Source organism: Canis aureus, chromosome 32 (genome assembly GCF_053574225.1).
Source record: "Canis aureus isolate CA01 chromosome 32, VMU_Caureus_v.1.0, whole genome shotgun sequence".
Lineage (NCBI taxonomy): Eukaryota > Metazoa > Chordata > Mammalia > Carnivora > Canidae > Canis > Canis aureus.
The window spans coordinates 6,977,846-6,997,345 of NC_135642.1; the positions used below are offsets into that span (position 1 = coordinate 6,977,846).

General features: G+C 44.6%; 1 protein-coding gene across 3 annotated transcripts in view; it reads right to left on the reverse strand.

Moving 5' to 3' along the window:
- Positions 1 to 3,608: 3,608 nt before the first annotated feature.
- The window catches only part of SCG5 (secretogranin V), a 53,858-nt gene continuing 37,966 nt past the window's right edge, over positions 3,609 to 19,500 (reverse strand). For 2 of the 3 annotated variants that reach the window (XM_077880490.1, XM_077880488.1), the window contains exons 3-6: positions 18,458 to 18,607; positions 14,509 to 14,621; positions 7,896 to 7,949; positions 3,609 to 4,185 (exon numbers count right to left, since the gene is read on the reverse strand). In XM_077880490.1, the coding sequence (XP_077736616.1) occupies positions 4,090 to 4,185; positions 7,896 to 7,949; positions 14,509 to 14,621; positions 18,458 to 18,607 (413 nt within the window). In that variant the 3' untranslated portion in view covers positions 3,609 to 4,089. The remainder of the gene's footprint in view (positions 4,186 to 7,895; positions 7,950 to 14,508; positions 14,622 to 18,457; positions 18,608 to 19,500) is intronic. The other variant, XM_077880489.1, reaches the window with a different exon arrangement.

Consider the following 19,500-nt stretch of genomic DNA (forward strand, 5'->3'; position numbering starts at 1 on the left):
CTCCCGCCCCGCAGCCCCCTCCGCGGAGCCGCCCCCGAGCCCCCCCGAGCTGCTCCCGCCCCGCCGTGCGCGCTGCAGCCCTTAGGGAGCTCGGCGCATCTCCCGGGGCGCAGGTGTCTGTTAGTGTCCCCGGGAGCCCGAGGGCATCCCCGCCCTCCTGGGTCCTGCTCCACCTCCCTGCGGGCCCCTTTCCCCCGGGAAGGTCGGTGCAGCTCCTGCGTCTCCGGGACGGGGCTCTCCTGTCCTGGGGACACTCGCCCCAGCCTCAGCCCGGCTCCTCGCGGGCCCCTCCCCCTGGAGGCCTTTTGTTTCTTTATTTCTTTTCCCCCGTCTTCCTACCTTGATAGAAGCGCGAACTCTTCTCACTGTAGCATTCCAGCTGGTCTCTCTTTAAATCTCAGGCCGAATTCGTAGATTTTCAGGATGATTTGAAGGTTATCTAGGTAATTTGGTGGGGACAGGTGACCTGGGGACCCTACTCTTCCGCCGTCTTGCCCCTCCTCCCGTCAAGGATATTTTGTTGATATTACTTCTTTTCTTTTTTTTTTTGATTTTATTTATTTATTCATAGACACAGAGAGAGAGAGAGAGAGGCAGAGACACAGGCAGAGGGAGAAGCAGGCTCCACGCTGGGAGCCCGATGTGGGACTCGATCCCAGGTCTCCAGGATCACACCCCAGGCTGCAGGCGGCGCCAAACCGCTGCGCCACCGGGGCTGCCCTACTTCTTATTAATCATACAAGGAGGCACATAATATCCACCCCTTTTTGATCAGATTTACCAGTGGATTCTGGTGCTCTGGGCCTGATCTAGCCATTAGGCATTAACTCCTTGGTTTTTCACCCGCTGTCATAGAGCCCCTTGATAATGATTGAGCACGAGGATCTCCTTTTGAAATCTACATGAGAGAAGTTATTCTGTCTTCTTTCTCACAGGCCCTGCGTGACAAACTTTTATATTCTTCAGTGACTGCCAACGTGGCTCACGCTGCTACTCTTGACAGTGGTATCTTTTTTTTTTTTAATTTCTAAAAATATTTTATTTAATTTCAATTTGCCAACAGATAGTCTTGACAGTGATTTCTAACCTTTTGAGGGTCACAGATCCCTTTGAGCATCTAGAACTTTGTAAGAAGAAGAAGAAAAAAAACATCTATGCTTAGGCGTTCAGATTTCCAGTTAGTATCAGAATATTCTGGCCCTTGGGTTAACCCTGCACTCTACAAACTTATGGTGCAGCTTTGATTTTGTACAGAACCTTGGTACTTGACCTTCCCCTCTAACTTGAAGACTTGACCTCTCACATTGATGATTCTGTCTTTTGTTCCCTGACCTCATGGCTTTTCTGCTTCTTGAAGTCCATTGGTCTTTAGCTCCATTCAGTTCTATTTTTTTGTAGTTGTCCCAATGGAGACATCATTTATTGCACGTGAAAATTTTCCTTTGTCAAGGATCCAAACTCAGCTTCCCCCCTAACTGCCAACTCCTTGACTTTATTTTCATCCACATCATTTCCTACATTTTTCTGACTTCTCAAATCATTGGTCTCAGCCCAACCCATCACAAAGTCTCACATCTATAACGGGGCATCTCAGGGTTGCCTTCTCTGGGCATTTAGGATTTTTGACTTGTTGGTGTTCTACTGTGGGGCTCACTCTCTTATCTGCCCTCTCTGCTTTTCTTCGGAAGTCATTGAGAGTGGCCATGCTGACAGGGCCTTCACAAATTCAGACTAAGTTGAGTTGATCTCCTGGTGCAGTTCACCCACTTCCATTCCTACTCCCCTATTTCTGTGCTACTCCGATTTTGTTTTTGGACCAGCATCAGCATCACCTAGAAACTTATAAGAAATAAAAAATCTAAGGCCTCTCAGAGTGTGCATTTTTAACAATATGTGAATCATAGTCACATGAAAGATTGAGAAGCACCATCCTATCTGTTCCCCATATTGGTCACTCTAAATTTTTTTCACAGTACTTAATTCTTGATTCTTCTGATGATGACTCTAACAGTACTTAATTCTTGATTCTTCCGATGATGGCTCTATCAGGCAAAGTCCAATCAGGAAAACAGAAAATACTCTAAAGATTTCAAACAGAAGGAATTTAATATAGAAAACTGGTTGCCCAGGTGGTGGAAGAGCCAGGAAGCTATATAGGAGTGGGTTAAATAACCCAGGGGTTAACAATAAGGCAGAAGCCATGGCCTCCTTATGTTGCAGGGACCAGGGGAGGAGGCAACATGGCTGGAGGCCAGAGGCCATGCTCACCTAGAGGAGACAGGCCCTCAGAGAAGATGCAGCTACTAGGAGAGGATGCACAACACCGTGCTGCTTCCCCTTCTCTCACCTTCTACTTTCCTCTGTGACCTCACATGAAATGTGAGCAGAGAGCTCAGCTGACAAGAGAGCCTTGGAAACCCAGCCTGCCATTCCTAGAACGACAGAGCAGAGAGTGCATCTGAGGGCAGACAAGCCCAACAGGGGCACAGTGACCTCACCTCCTCCTGCATCACCTGTGCTTCCTTCTCCATGACTCAAAACATCTGCTTTTAGCCCCCTTGCCTTCCTTCTGTCCAGTCTCAGAAAAAGAGATATCTTTTGGTTTTCTTTGAGAGCTAAAACTGATATGAAAAGTAACTAGATGCCAACAAAACACAAGCTTCCTCGGGGAAGCCCCCCAGCTCGTACGGCTCCAGGACACAGGGAAACATCTTGGGGGATCCGGTGGCCACGGCGCTTCCGATGTCATGCTGTGAAATGTGGGCACACTGCCCACAGAAGCTCTCTAGAAAAAATGTCTCCTGCTATGAAAAAGTTACCAGTGCCTTTCTCGATTTTTACAAATGATAACAACGGACTCACGTGTTAGCTAAAGACGGTCAGTCTGTTTCTATTAGATGAGTCACTGACGTTTAGACTTCATGTGCAGTCACTAAATTCAAACCAAGACTATCCATCTTCCTCCCTCAGTGCCTTCTCACTGCGGCCTCCCTTCCATAGACCAGGACATCGAGGCCACTTCCTTACAGTGAAGAGCGGTAAAGGACACGGAAATAATCTCACCGGTGCCCTGAATCCTGCTAGCATTCCACTGAATTGACTTTCTGACTTGAAAGGACGGGGCTGAATGAAAACTGCACCCCTTTTCAGAAACAGGCAGGGGAGCGCACCTGCATCTGCTGCTCCACACTTTCAAAGCAGTGTGGAGCTGACCAACCTCCTCGGTGCCCACAAGGAGATGCTCTGTGACCCAGACTGTGGGCTCTGCTGCCCTACGACCTTGGTGGTGTCAACCTGAGTCACTGATGCACCCACAGCGCCCAGCCCCGTGCCTGGCAGGTGGCAGCAACCCAAAATTTGCTGCATAAACAACAATAACTCAGAGGCAAAGACCTCAGTTACCATGTACCGACTGTATCACTTCCACTTTCCACAGAGGCCAGGAGTCTCAGCCCCACCATTTGTAAAACAGAGACACAGTGCCGCCTGTCCCCATTTACTTCACAGTATTAGTGTTAAGATCAGATAAGATCATATCTGTGAGTTTGTTCCAGTAAAAAAATAAATTGTTTTTATAATGATCTAAATAAAAAAGCTTCACATGCCAATGCTTGCATACATGTTTATTAAGATGTAGCCAAGTGAAATGTGTCTGCTCCTCCTCTTGAGTACAATCTTCTTTATTGATGTGTAACGACGCCCAAGGGCTGGGTGAACTACATAATCAAAATCAAATGCCAGTTTTTTACATACTTGGCCAAAAGAGTGCAGCCCAAAACACCATGTTAAGCTGCAAGAAATCTGAGGACATTTCATTCATAGCCTTGCTTTTTACTGTTGTTGATATATACACTTTAATTTCAATGCCCATCGCAGATCCACATTTAAAAAGAAAAAGGCTCTTATTCTAATTTAGTAGAAAGCAGAGCTGTCAGTGGAAAGGACAATGCAACATCAAACACAGCTGCTTTTCATCCATACTAGTCTAAATTAGAAACATGCTGCCATTCACAGGGGCTCTAATTGCACGTGCACATAAGCAGTACCGAGACCTAACCGGCGGTGTGGGTTTCTACCAGCATCTTCTCTTTATTCTGAGTCTTTATCCTCATCTGAAAAATGAGGGACTGACTTCTTTGCGACCACGTTGTCCAGTCTCTGTCCTTGCAGATATGGGTTGACACTCTGAAAAAAACACGGTCTGGTATTACACCTGAACATCAGATACAGACATCTCACAAAAGGTGCAAGTAACAATGGCCTCCGGCCCTATTGGGTCAAAAACAAGGTAACAGTGGTAACTACCACCTACCAAATGATTACTCTGGTATATCTTCAATGCCTCAGTGGCCCGAGAAACACTCTCCCTGACAGATGTGTCTCATTGTGTCTTTCACGCAACCCAAGAGTTCTTTATCGAACGCAATCTGTCCCCTTCCTGCTTTTTGGCACAAGGATTTGGAGTGAGCCAGCTGATAAATTCTGGGGACTAACTTAGATACCAAGCCCCATATAACATAAAGTTACTACTCTACGGCCTTATTCAGTGGGAGAGAGAATATTTTATAAGAATGTTCTAAAGACGACAGAACATGACCAAGCAGGAATCGGCATCTGCAGACTGGTCCTGGGACATCCCGTTGCTGTATTGGTTCTTGTATGCTGGTATTCCACCTCAAGGGGATTCATCGGCAGCCCTAGTAATTATTTCCACCTTCTGTCAGTCAGGTTCAAAAGCTAAAGAAAAGAAGTAAGCTAGACACAAGGTGCCTTTATTTTTGACTGAGGACTTCACAGTCTGAAATCTTTCATCGGTTGCTATTCTGAATGAGTCAAGGTTTTTCCAGTCCTTCTCTAATACATATCTATTTTTTGAGGTTTGGATTTGAACTAGTAATTGGAGCTTTACAACAGAGTATTTAGCAAGCAGGAAAAAATTCAAAAGTTTTGGAGGATATTGGTTTTTTTGAAGTCACCTTCCCATAACTGAACAAAAATATAAGGAAGAAGCTGTAGCTACAAATGATCAGTAATCCCAAGTCCCTAGGGAATGAACTGCGGCAGCTCACAGGTGGGTCTCTCTTGCCAATGGGACATTGGTCGGCCTTGGCTCTTTTGAAGGGTGAGCAGGTCATTCTCCAAAAGAGAAGGAATGGAACCTTAGTGTAGTATTTGTAAATGTCCTTCCACATTTTCACAGCTAAAAGCATGAATCATGGAAGGCCCCACTCATCCAGTAAAAATGCATTGCAAACAAGCTGAGAATTACAAAGTATGGATGTCTTCACATCTGAAAAGAGACATGTCGCAAAAACACAGTACTTTGCTGGGAAGACATCTTTAAAATATTTAAAATAACGAAAATACTTTTTACATCAGAGAGTGTCCACTGGAATGGGCTGGCTTACTCCAGAGGGTCACATGGGAATATCCAGGGAGGTGATGCAAATGTAGACTGAAAAATTCTACTCAACATCAAAAATACCTTTTTTGTTTTTTAGTAATAATATTCTGAAAATTCCAAGTTATTAAAAAGGGTATGAGATTTTCATATTCTTCAAATATGGAAATAAAAGATTGATAGACTCTTTAAGATAAACAGTAGATCTCAAATATTAACAAGATGCATCTTAACAAAGTTTGCAAAGGTGATCATTCAAAGGGGAATTGATCTTTTACTCATGAAGCAACCTGGAGTTCTGCTGGATTGAGCAAATACAAAAAGTCCCATAAAACCACCTGGGGATCTTTTGTAAGTCCAGGGAGAACCTCTTGGTGAAGGGACTTCCACACGACCAAGTCCTCCTGCTCAGACGCAGAAAATGTCAAATGCTGGAGGGCAGGGGAAGTAAAAGGAGTAATCACTTGAACTTTTTTTGATAAATGTTCATTAGTAATGAATCTTATACTTAAGAGGAATACTAGGAGTGAGAGTTGATTTCAATTACCCACTGAAGAACTCAAGGCACTTATATATTTTTCTTCTCTCTTGGGTGAGAGATACTGGCTAGGTTACAGAAGGGAACACTTGTTCCATTTCAAAACTGGAAGACCCATTGAGACCAGATTCCTGCTTTCAATTTCCTTTGGAAATCCACAGCAGATACTGAGCTTTGTTGGAGAAACCCTTGGTGACTGGTGCACCTGGGGAGGTGATTAAAGTTTTCAATCAAGTGGAAGCATCACCTGAGGCCTCATGGCAGGGAAACAAATTCTGTTTTCCCATCGGTCCTGAGGGGGCCAGGATTTATAGCAGGACCACAGGGTTTTGTAGCTGTCTGAGAAACAGGAAGAACTTGATATCACTGGGTCAAAATGACCCTTATTTTCATAAATCGTAAGCCTTTCCTATGTGGAGGAAATTGAGGCCAACATACAATCCTTTGTAACGTGTGTCCTAGCCAGAATTCTGAATTTTGGTAATCACTGGTTTTACGGAAAAATGACCTAAATCCTGACCCATGGTCATTATCCGAGTCAGGCCAGAAGGAATGGTGAGCCAGGACATAGAAACAATTAAAGCTTCATCCTGTTATTCATTTTGGGTCAGTCATTGGTCTTATTTGGGAATGTTCTTGTTGTGCCACGGGGAGATATTCAAGCCATCTTATTGGTAAATTATGTGTATTCTGAGTTTCTGAAATAGAATTTCTTGATGTTCTCTCAAGACCACATTACATCCTTCAGACCCTTTCTGCCACCATTTGCCACTGGAAACTGTAATCACCCAAGAAAAACCCCTAATAATCCTGTTAGCTCTCCCAAAGAAGATGTTTCCAGACAACTGCTTCTCGATAGAAAACTGGCCTCGTGTCATGTGTATTTTGTCAGGCAGCACACGGGCTTGGAACCTTGCGTCGGGGGCCTATGAATTAATGTTGCATCCAGAAAATCTACACTTCCTCCAGCACTCTGACCGGATTCAGCCAAACCATGCAGAGTGGCCGCAACTACCACTGTCCAGATTCCCACATGATGCCAGGATCCAGGCCACTTGCTGTTCTAAATACACAGTCAGTGGCCTTGGGTATACGGTTTGGCAAGTATAGTTACCTAACGCGGTTACTATCCGGCAACGCTTGCTATGGACTAGCAGGACTTTAACATCTTCTTCCACCTAATCAGAAAAATGAGGCAGGTGGCCAGGCCCTTCACTCCACTAGGGCACTAGTGGATTGTCAGAATCAACACTGACCACTGACTCATTCTCATGCCATCAAATGCATTGGAAACTCAAAGCAAACTTGACCTTCAGCTTTACAGGAGGCCATACCCAGCGGCTCAATGCATGATACCCAGACCAATGCCCCACCATGGGCAGCCCTGAGATGGTGAATAACTAAGCCTGAGACCAGTTCACCAGTCAGAGAACAAATACAACAGATCTAGTAGATTTTACATCGGTCTGGCGAGGTGCAGAAGAGGGTATGTAGGAAGAATGAGGTTTGTTCATCTCATCTTTTGCCCCTACTTTCCTTCAGAAGCATTGTCTGGAGCTTGCAGGTCAGCAACCACTTCCTTGCTCCTGTCCTGTGTTTTTATAGAATTGGTGCAGGTGTGTGAGCAGTTGCCCCCAGTGGCCTAGAGCTCCTCTGAGGAAAGATACCCTCACGTGCTCCCTGAATTCCCACATCTGTGGGAGGGATGCAACCCATATTTCTCGAATGCAGTGGGAGTGTGGGAGGACCACAGAAGAGCGCTCCACTATAAAGCATGTGCTATATCGTGGTCATGCCATTGCAGGAACCAAGGGTGCAACCCTTGCTACTCAGGACCCTGGTCCTGCCTTCCCAGGGTTGCTGCATGTGAAAGGCTTCTGCTTTTTTGCAACAACTGAGGGTTACACTCAGAAAGCTCCAGGCATCCCACCAACAGCCCAGCCGGCCGCACGTTACCCTCCGCTTTCGTGTCTGTCCTCCCTTCATCTTCTCATAAAGGAGTTTCTTGTTCTAGAATGGGGAGAGAAGAAAACACAAATGCAGAAGTATGGATCAAATTTGGTGAATGTCTATTTTAGAAGCAATACTTGGTGTGTCCCCCTGGATATCTGCATACACATATTTTGGAAACAAAGCTAGATGAAAGGCATATCGTGTCAGAAAGATAGACCACAAGAGAAAAGCTGGTGGCGGTTGTAGCTTTTAATAAAGTTCTCTGCAATGCCCCGAGGCACACCAGTGTCACCGACAATCACATAAACAGGAAAATACGACATTCTAAAACACAAGGGGCACTGGAAACTCAGCTCCTCACTTTGAACAGCCTTTGTTTAAAACAAACAGTTTTATCTCATTTTACTTTTGAATCCAACTGCCTTGTTATGAGTCGTACACATAAACTGTTCTCTGGAGGAGTGTCTGACTATTAATAACAACCCTCTATGTAAATAAACGAGACATTCTGACTTCTGCAACCTTTCCTCTTGCGGCTTCAGTCGGTGCCCCCAGTCAAGACAATCGGAAAACCATTTGGTCTATAACATTTTTAATAGAGTGAACCTTTTAAAAACTGCCAAAAAACTTCTTGGCAGAGGGAAAGCTATGTTGGGGGAAAAAAAAGGGCTCTGTTACCACAGTTTGTATAAGTGTTTCCACATATTGTTGCATTTCAAACACATAGTGGACTTAAATGAGCTCTAGAATATCAGACACATGCTTCACAGATTTCTCTTCTGTGGGATTATAAAAGACAGAACACTTAATCTGAAGGCAGAATAGGAGAAGGGACATTGGGGGGACTTATTTGTGTCGCTTTTTTGTTTGTTTTTTTAATCAGAAGGAGATAATGTATAAAAGAGATGACTCATTTTACTCTAAATAAAATACACTGACATTGGTTTTTTTGTTGTTTCAAAGAGATAACCAACTTCTGTTAAGGAACAAGTTTATACAACACTTACATCCTCTAAACTGTTTGGATACAGAGATTTTTTTTTTTTAATGGTAGATTTGGAAATGAAAATGACAAATGCCAAGAATGAGCTTCATAATTTTCATGTCCGTTAAAATCCACCCCTCCCGCAGTTTACAATGCATCTGGCCTGCCCCCCTCAACTATGCAGGAGCCGGACACCAGGGCATGAAGGGGCCTCTGCTGCTCACGCGGGAAGCTGGTCAACCTAACACTGGAAGGGAGAAATGGCAGACGTGCACATCGCACCCTCGAACACTGAGCACATTGCCATGCGCCCCCTTCTTGTCGTCTGCTGTTGCCTCTCTGTGGGCGTAATAAGTCCTCTCGCACTGGGAACGTCTGAGAGCTCGTGCCAACAACAGGGACAGGGGACCAGAACTGAGGCTTTTCTTGCACATCCTCGGGCTCCGCTGCCTGAGTGGGTGGGAGTGCAGGGGGCCTGGGGCTAGAGCCAAGGGCAGGGGCAGTCCCACTGCACCAGCAGGATGGCGACGGCAGCATCATTTTAGCTTATCTCCTTTAGAAGGTCATGGGGCAGAGGGTACGGATAAGAGCCCTGGTTCAAAAAGAAAAGCACAAAGTCTAGAGGGTCCTCCTCTTGGAGATGATCGCTGGGTTTTCCTAAGAGCCAGCATTCGGACCAGCTGGAGGATGCTTTCCCACACCTGCCTGAAAGGGGCCGGCATTCCTGACTAGGCCGGCTATGGAGCGGATTGAAAGGCAAGGATTGACAGGTCGGGGTGCGTAAGAGAAGTAGACAAAAGGAACCAGGAGAAGGCAGCCCCCTCTCCTGACACCAATTCCCTGTAGATGGGGTGGGCATGGGGGAGTGGTGAGCCTGTTTTCCATGTGAGTAGCAGGTTCGAGTTCACAAAAAGGGCTTTCTGTTGTGCCATCAAGATTTTGGACAATCGCCCAGATCTGGGTCTCAAATTCCATTCTTAAATGGAACCAGGGAGACTTCTCAGAGAGCATCTGATTCCAGGGTGAGGGCAGGGAAAGCATGAGGATCAATGGATGAATCAAGTTGGAATATCTAAATGTGCCATGAAGTAAGAACATGCTCAAAAAGTGATGAGACGTGTCAAAAGGACAGTGAAGGCGGCATGGAGACCTCCCCCGGCTCAGTCTACAACAGTTTGAGCACCAAAATAAGTCATGACAGGAATCCACGAATCCACAGTGCTAAAAAATAAACGGATTTTTAAATGCAAAAATTAATAAATGGGGGAGGAGGGGAGACTCTTGTTTAGAGTAGAGCGCCAGCCAGTAAATGTAGAATGAGTCATAGAATTTAAAAATCACCACTTTACAACTACCATTGTTATAACTGATTCTGGCGCCTATCATCAATGGAGACTGAAGCTGTTGGCTGCAAGTTCAACGAGGACAGATCATTTATAGTCTGAACATATCTCCTCATAGATTATGGATTTCAAAGGGAAAAAATTGTAAGTTTACACTTGAGAAACCTGGCAGGCATCACTTAGACCAGGTCACCACCAATTCTGGGACAAAGTGGCATCATGTGTCTCCAGATGGGAAACACATAGGAGGCACATCTCAGAAAGGCGTAACTCAAGCCATTCTACTCTCTGGCTGGCTTGAGATCCTGAGAGACAGAGAAAGGCAGAAAGGCAGAGAGGGTCCTTGTTGCCCATTTCTTTCTTGGCTCAGGCTCTGGCCATGATCAGCTGCTTCCAGGGAAGGAAAAGACCCTAGTCATCCCAGCAAGGGGATGAAAAGATATGAACAGCACTTGGAAAGGAGAGACATTCGCTCTCAATGAGCAATTGCTGTGTGAAGGCGGGGGAGACTAACACCCTACAGTAGCCAGCCTTTGGGTTAGACACTCAATGCTGGGGGCACACAGTGTCTGAGAGACAGCCAGTCCTAGACAGGACTCAACAGGACCAATGTATAGGACACATTATGAGGCATGAGCCATGAAAAGATAAGGAATCTATCCAATTTCTAAAGAACTCCTAGAGTCAGACGGTTCAGTTCAAATCCAAACTCTGCTGATCATCAGCTCTGTGGTGTTGGGCAGGCTACTCACCACCACCTCCAAGCCTACATTGTCTCATCTGTAGAAGGAGTGCCAGGGATGGGCAGGTCGAATGAGATAATTCACACACAGTATTTAGCACACTGTCTGGTACATAGTATGTGCTCGATAAATATTACTACTACCATATAATAAAATACAATGACCATTATTCTTCATCTTCATTCCCATCACCTAACAGAGAGCCTGGAAGGCACGTGATGTGCATCTAACAAATGTGCCTTTTAAAAAAAAAAAAGATTTTATTTATTTATTCATGAGAGAGAGAGAGAGAGAGAGAGGCAGAAACACAGAGACACAGAGGGAGAAGTAGGCTTCATGCACAGAGCCTGATACAGGACTCGATCCCTGGACCCCAGGATCACACCCTGAGCCGAAGGAAGACGCTCAACTGCTGAGCCACCCAGGCATCCCAACAAATGTGTCTTGATGCATTCACAAAGAGAAAGTAATGCAGGAAACAAGACAGACACTGATATTTATAATATATGAATCATGGCTAAAGACCCAGCTGAACTCCAGCTAATGTCAAAAACAGGCAAACGTTACCAGCATGTAAGGAATCCTGGTGTTGTGCACCATTCTCTTGTGTAAGATCATTACTTTGTGAACTTACAATGTGGCTGAGCTTCAGACAAGCTTGAGACCATCATTCTGTATAAATAGCAAGGAAGGCCTCTCAATTCCAGTGTAGAAGAGCAAGACATACAGTGGTTCCCTCCTTATCTGCGGTTCTGCTTTCCCTGGTTTTAGTTACCCGTGGTCAACCACGGTCTGGAAGCAGACGACCCTCCTTCCGACATGTGGTCACTTACTGTTCCATCACAATGCCCATGTTATTCGCCTCACTTCACCTCATCACCAGAAGAAGGGTGGTGCAGGTACAATAGAGATATTTTGAGAGAGAGAGAGACCACATTCAAGTAACTTTTATTACAGTATACTGTTATAATGGTTCTATTTTATTATTCATTACTGTTGTTTATTTCTCTCTGCATCTAATTTATACATTAAACTTTATCATTTATGTATAGGAAAAAACAGTGTATACGGGGCCTGGTACTCTCTGCAGTTTCAGTCATCCATCGGGGGTCTTGGAACAAATTCCCCTCGGTTAAGGGAAGGCTACGGTCCTCAGTTCACACCTCTACATAAAGATCAAGCAAATCGTGTTTCACTGCCCGGTGGTAATGAGATAATAAATGAGAGAAACTGAAGTTTAAATAAACACATGATCCCAGATGATTAAAGGTGTGCAAACCTTGTTCCTGGTCATTGATCTGTCAGTGTCATCTGTCCAGGTTTTCAAGAAGAGGCAAGGAAAGGCACGAGAGAACTGCTTCCTCAAAAGGGCTCTCTGCCCTCACTCAGACTTTTCTCAGTGTCTCTCCTGCTTCCTTTTGCTTATTACCAGCCCACCAGTTCTTCCGTGTAACTTCTCAGCTCAGACTTCGTGTTGCCTTCAACTTCCCCGCAGTTGGCCATGCAAGGCTTGGGCTTGGGTGTTCCTCTGCCCTCATCTGCTCTCTTTGCCAGTAATTGCAGCTGGTGCTCAAGAGAGAGCTAGAACATGAAGCTGGAGAGTGCTATGGTGGGTTCACTGTGTCCTCGTGTAGGCCACACACCAGTCCTAGTCAGCTCCCCGGGAACCTTCGAAATGTCGTAGGTTCTCGTGACATCAGTGAGGTGCACTGAATTCCCTATGTTCGTGGCCTTCATAACTGGATTTGCTCCATATATTTTTTCTTGCGTTTAGTCTGTTCTTTTTCTACTTTCTCTACTCTCCATCCATATGCCACCAGAACAATCTCTTTTATAGAAAACTTTGATGATGTCAGTCTCCTATGCAAGAACCTACAGATGTTTGCCTATGTAATACAATGTGTTTAAATTCTACTAGCAGGCTTCAGAATGGCTCCATAAACCAAATTTCTCTAACAGAACTGCTTATGACAGAGAAGAGGAAGGAAGCAAAATTAAAACTGCTTTGGTGGTTTAAGATGGGAAATGTGTACACATTAAAGGTAGAGGGAATCAGCTCAATGTAATTTTAAAGCAAGGTAATGGAAAAATCAAAGTGGTAATTCCTGAGGAGAGGCATTTCTTTCTGACAGTCTAAAAGGAAGGGAAGATTTTAGTCCTAAGAGTATGATAGCCCCCGCAATGAAGGAAGCAAGGTCAGCTGCCAGCAATGACCCATAGCTCTAGAAAGGCTGAGGCAGATTAAAAAACCATAATAAAACAAAACAACTTTCCATTTGCAACGACGTGGATGGCACTAGAGGGTATTATGCTGAGCGAAGCAAGTCAGTCAGTGAAAGACAACTGTATGATCTCACTCCTATGTGGACTTTAAGAAACAAAACAAGAATATGTGCTCATTCACTCACACCACAGATGCACCACCACCTGACTCTTTAGTGTTTTTCAATTTTTCTCATGGGCCTTCAGCATCTGATTGCAGAGGTTGGGCCACAGGACAGGGCTGGAACCCCGTCGGGCTGCGACCTTGCCTGACTCACTGTTCCGGCCCGCTGGGGTCTTCCTGAATTCTGACTCTTGGGTCATCCCTGGTGAATCTGAGAAATACAGGTTCTCTATTTTTTTTATTACAAACGTCCCTAAAGATGCAGAGTAGGAGAGCACTGAGACACGCAGGCTACCACGTGAAGTCACTCTCCCCACTGACGCGGATGCATCAACAAACTCCCCTCTGGTGATGCTGTCTTGCGAGGCTGTGCCTCCCCGCCTGTTCCAGCAGGTCGTGGAAGAGCTCATCAAGCGCTTGGCTAAAGCCAAGTGCACCGTGTCCGTTTCCCTCATTACGCTGGCAGGTGAATGAGTGATGCTGGCAAGTAGAAGAGCACCATCGGATGGACAAAACTTGTTTTGAACAAACATATGCCAAATGGTGATGATGTCTCCTTCCAAGGGCTTACAATTTCTCTCATGGACAGTTACAGATTCTTGCCTGCTGCTGACAGCAAGCTCACTGCTCCACACTTTGGGAAATTTCTTCTTCAGAATTCTTCGCAGAATTATATACATCTGCTTCTAAGCTTCTGGCCCCATTTTTCCTTGGTCCTGCAGAGATCATCTCCCTCAGTCTAGAGATATAATTTGAAAATTTTCTCAGTATCCTTTTTTTTTTTTTTTTTAACCAAAGAACCCCACCGCACATACCCAAGTACTTCCTATACGAGCTTTGTGAAACACTGGTGAGACTTTAGGAGGTAGGATGTGTTATAACCAAGGTTGTGTAGGAGACCAGAGTAGAAGCTTCCAGAGATCACAGCTGCTAAGATGGGTTCAGGTCACTGACTCTTGGCATAGGCTGGTATATTGTATCCTAGACATGAATGTGGTTTGGTAGTTACTTAAATTCCCTCTCAATCAGAGATTTCTGAAAAAAATCAGCTTCTAAAACAATTTGTCTTCTCTCACCGTACCCACATTGCTCATCTCTGCCATCAGTAGCTTCAGACTATCAAAGTGTAAAATCTACTCATCATCAAGATTAGACTTACCCACTTGCCCAAGCCTGGATAGTCATGTTCTGGATCAAAGAGGTGCTGGTGCAACTGGAATTCTCGACTGAACTCCGCTGTGTCAGGGGTGTTCTCTAGACATCCATCATCTACTGCAAACAGCAAAAGACTTTTGAGGAATGGCCGAGGCATCTATTGTCATTCTAAGAGTTAATTTCTTAAAAACAACTAGACAACCAAAGGTCAGCATCTATCCATATCACCTGCCCTCTCTAATTTGCTCATCCCAAACTCTCACTCCTCCTCCCACCTGTGGCAGAGACTGGTTGGCTACTCACCAAACCCACTTATCTTTCCCACTCGGCACACAGCTAATTTCCCTGCCTTGCCCTGCAAGCAGGTGGAGTCACACGCCTGAGTGTGCCAGTGGAACGTGGGCAGAAGTGATGTATTCCACCTCTAGGTCTGGCCCATAAAAACCTCCTATATGGTCCCCTCTCCTTCCCATCCCCTATGCCCCCCACCCCCATCTGTTGTTCTGCTTGCTGCATGCTGCCGACCAGGGCAACTGTGAATGTCACGTGTCAAGATGAAAGATGGCAATTTGGGTTGCTGAACTATCCATCCCTGCCACACCCTCACCCACCTCTGGCAGGACTTCACAAGAGAGAGAAATAAACTTCTAATTGTGTTACCACTATAATTTTTTATCTGTTATAAGAGCAAATTGTTCCCTAACTGGTATACTTCCATTCCAATGACTCACTGTGTTTTCTCTTGGGTGAGCTCTTCAGAAACAATGTCAGCTTCTTGGAGAAAGTGCCTTATGTAAGAAGAACAACATCACCAGATAGATGGAAGTATGTTATAGTGGTGATGGTGTAAGCTTGGAGTCTGACCGATCAGAGCTTCTGTTCTAGCTCATAAGTGACAGGTGGTCTTAACTCCTTGGGAAGATTATCTTTGTCCCTCCAAACCCATTTATCCATCTATGAGCGGGGCAGAATCAAGGACTTACCTTACTGGGTAGCTGTGAGGAACAGAGATGATCACACACAGAACATGTGACACACAACAGGTCCACTCTGCTTTAGCTCCCTTCCCTCCATCTCTCCTTAACTGACAGTGTATAGTATGACTGCTCTTAAAATAAAGCACGTCTTTCTATCAAATCCAAGAAAGGTCATCCCACTTGGTTGCAGCTTTGACTTAGGCCCTATCATTATGAGAAATGACGCTCTGAAAATAAATCCTTTTTTCCTATCTCTAATGCGCTTTTGGACAATAGCTTAAAAGGGTGGGGGGCATGGGGAAGGTTATGAATTTTGCACAGGCCTAGGGGGAGGAAAGAGAGTCCTTTTGCAAAGGGATAATGAGGCATCAAGGTCAATGCTAAAAGGAGTCCACTATCACCAGATAGGTCCAGTCTCTTGAGACTGCTCCGAAGCCTTCCAGCAGCCTGGAACATCCAATACCTTCACCGCATGAAGCTCGTGCAGAAGTCTTTAGTGTTCAAACAAACCCTCAGGTGGCTCCCCACTTTCCTTGGAACTACTAATCTAACTTCTTTATCTACAGCAATTAGCCAATCCAGAGAGTTCTGGCACTGTGCATATGGCAGCTTAACAACCTTTTCACAGTTGTTTCTCAAGTACTTCCAAGTGGGCCCAGGACGAGATGGAGAAATATGGCTCTGCTCTGAGAACCATAGTATCTTGGGGCCTGAGAACATGCCCTGGGATGCACATCATCCCCCTGAGGATGCCCTCTCTGCATTCCACTGCTCTATCCAGGGTGGCTGGACCATGGTTCAGAAGAGAGCATGGCCTGGGAGGGAGAAGATAAGGTTTTATTCTTGGACTGCTCTCTTGGATTGCTCAATTATGTGGTGTCATGATTCCCACTGAGGCATATCACAAGTAATTTCTTACAAATAGTGTCTAAATGTCACTAGTGATTTCCTTTTTAGAATGAAAATAATGGTAGAACAAAGAATGAGAAACATGTTACTTGCATGGCAGGATAGCAAAGAAAATGGCAGATAATGCGTGACAAGAAAGGGCCTGGGAGTTGCGATTTGATCCAACTGTATCAGCCCATCTGGACCGCCCTGTCTCAGAGCTCCTGTGTGCACAAAACTAGTGCTTGATTACATAGATCCGGACTTCTTTTCCTTTCTCAGGACAGCCCAGCACTGCATTTATGTTTTTTAAGGCACTATGTCTTCATTTTACAGATGAAGAAACTGAGGCACAGGGAAGTAGACTGACCTACTAGAACTCAGATCTCCCAGCTCAAGCTCTGTCCAGTCTCCTACAATAGTGGTTCTCCAACTTTAGTAGGTGCCAGAATCACACAGAAAGCAGGTTAGAACACAGGTTTCTGGGGCCGACCCCAGGAGTTTCTGACTCAGTAGGTCTGGGGAAAAACCTGAAAATTTACATTTCCTACGAGTTCCCAGGCAATGGTGATGCTGCTGGTCCTGGGACCACACTTTAAGAACCATATGCACCATAAGTACCATAAGTACCATATGACATCTAATCAATTTGACCAAATCCCCATGGAGACTGTTGCTCTTCAAATTCTGAACTTGTCTTTCCTCCCACCCGTCGAAAACCCTACGAACATGTACAATGTGGCCGAAGTAATGCTTCTGGGCAGTAATTCAAGTTTTCCTGAAGTCATGGCCCAGTATTCCTACACTGGCTAGGTCGGTCACAGCCAACCAGTCCGATTGTTTCAGAGGCTCTGTGTCCCATAGAAAACAGACACCTACCCTAAATGAAAGGAGGAACTTTCAGGGAAAGCCTCTTTCAGAGAAAGTCTGTATCACGTTTAGAAAATCTGAGAGGCCAATACTGTCAAAATTTTCAGAGCAAGGCAATATGTCATGGTGGTTGAGCACATGGTCTTGAATCAGGTTGACCTGGGTTTGAGTCTTGGCTCAGCTACTTGCTACATAGAGAAGCTTGGGCAAGCTATGCTCTGAGCTTCAGTTTCCATAAGTACAAAGTAGGGATAATAAATATCAACTATCATTACTGTAGGCTTGGAGAAAAAGACTACTCTGGTGCTGGAAGTTAACACAAGTCCAATGAGAGCGATGCATTATTTCCTAGTGGCAAAACTAATTCTAATCAGGATGCCGTTTAATGAGCCTTTACTTTGTGCAAGGTGCTACACTAAGTGGATGATGTCATTTAATTCCCACAACAAGCCCCATTTTGCAAATGAGGAAGCTGAGGTGCAAACTGGTTAATTAGCTTGTTCAAGGTCACACATATCTTGACCTTGGTACTGAATTCATGTAGTCTGAGTTTGGAGCCATTGCTCTTAGCCACCAAGGCTAGCTGCTCAAAGCCCACCATAAATGAACCACCATTCATTTTCTTTCGCATTAAGGAGTAGGAAAGTAGGAGGGATACACGAGAAGCAAAGAAAGTTTCAAGCTTCTCCCTTAACCAACTTCTTATCTTCCTGGATCCACTGTCTCTCATGCCACCTCCTGACCCCACAGAGATATTTTGGGGTAGATGCTGTTTATGACATAGTTAAAATGTCCATTGTCAAAGGAAGTAAGGAAAACAGATGGACATGGATAATCCACAAACTAGTAAGTTCCAAAGACACTAAAAGTGGGCAGCAGCTGTATCATAGAAAAAGCAAAAAGAAAAAAGTCTTTCTCCATTTTAATTAAAAGAGTAGCAAGTGCAGAAAAAAAAAAAAAAAAAAAAAACATCAATTCCTAAAGAGAGAATAAGATTGAAGGTAAAGCTTTGGCAAGGGAGTCTCATGTGGGTATATCTGACCTCCAGAATACACTGAGGGTTCTCAAATAAATTTCCCTTCCCAATCTACCTACAAATTACATAGGGGGTCATTAGAATAGAAATTCTATTTCTCAGAATATTTGTAGCTGACGTTAGACTTTGTAACTACCTCCCAAAGACTACTATCCACAAGAACCCAAGGACATACCCATTACCTGTTTTTCCAATGGGACAGGGATTTGGAGGGTCTGGGTAGCCCTGATCTTCACTAAAGTCCTTGGGAATGTTGTCACCAGTCAACTCTGCCACAATGTTTGGGATGTTGCCAAAAGGACCCAAGTGCTGAAGACCTTCATGAGCTCCACCTGCAAGGGAATCAGAGTAGTCCCCTTCAGTGCAATCCCATTCATTTCAACTAATATTTATTCAGGCAAAGCTCTGTGATCCATGCCAGAGAAAGAGTAAGAAATTAAATAGTTCCTGCCCTTTAGGGCTTAAAACATTAATTGTGCAAACAGACATACACTGTCCATGTAGCATTTCCCAGAAGGCACATTAGGGACGCACCCTGATAGAAGTGTTAATACAGCATCCTGGGAGCATGGGGAAGGGAGGGTTTCATTTGGCTGAGAGGAGGGGGAGGGCTTCCTGGAGGAGCTAGAACTCAAGGGGCACATGGGGGCCGAGGGGGGCGGATAGAGGGAGGCAGCCACAGCTGGATAGGATAGGCCAAAAGACAACACTTCTCCAAAAAAAATTTAAAAAGTCATTGTCCTTCTGCTGTTCTGGAGCAACCACTTAAACCTTAGTATATTTACTTCGATCCTTTTTCCTCTGCGTATCTTTTTATACTTATGTGTTTATTCAGTTTTATTTAATATTAAAGCCCAAGCATCTTCCCATGTGGCTGCGTGGTCTCTCATCACATAATTATAAATGACTATGTTGTTTTTCTATCCAGTGGCTGTACCACAACATATTAATCATTCCCCTATTGTGGGACATTTAGTGTTTCCCAATTTACTCTTAGGGATTTAATTTTTTCCCATGTTTTGGATTAATATTTCTCAGGATAGATTCCCAGAAGTTAAATTACTGGGTCAAAGGCTATATATATTTTTATGGCTCTTTATATTATATTGCCAAGCTGTTTTCCACCCTGGAAAAGGAGATACCAATTTGTAAAATAACGTCCACAAAATAAGAGAATACCATTTTTACAACATCTCTACCAGTACTGGGTTTTATAAAAATAATG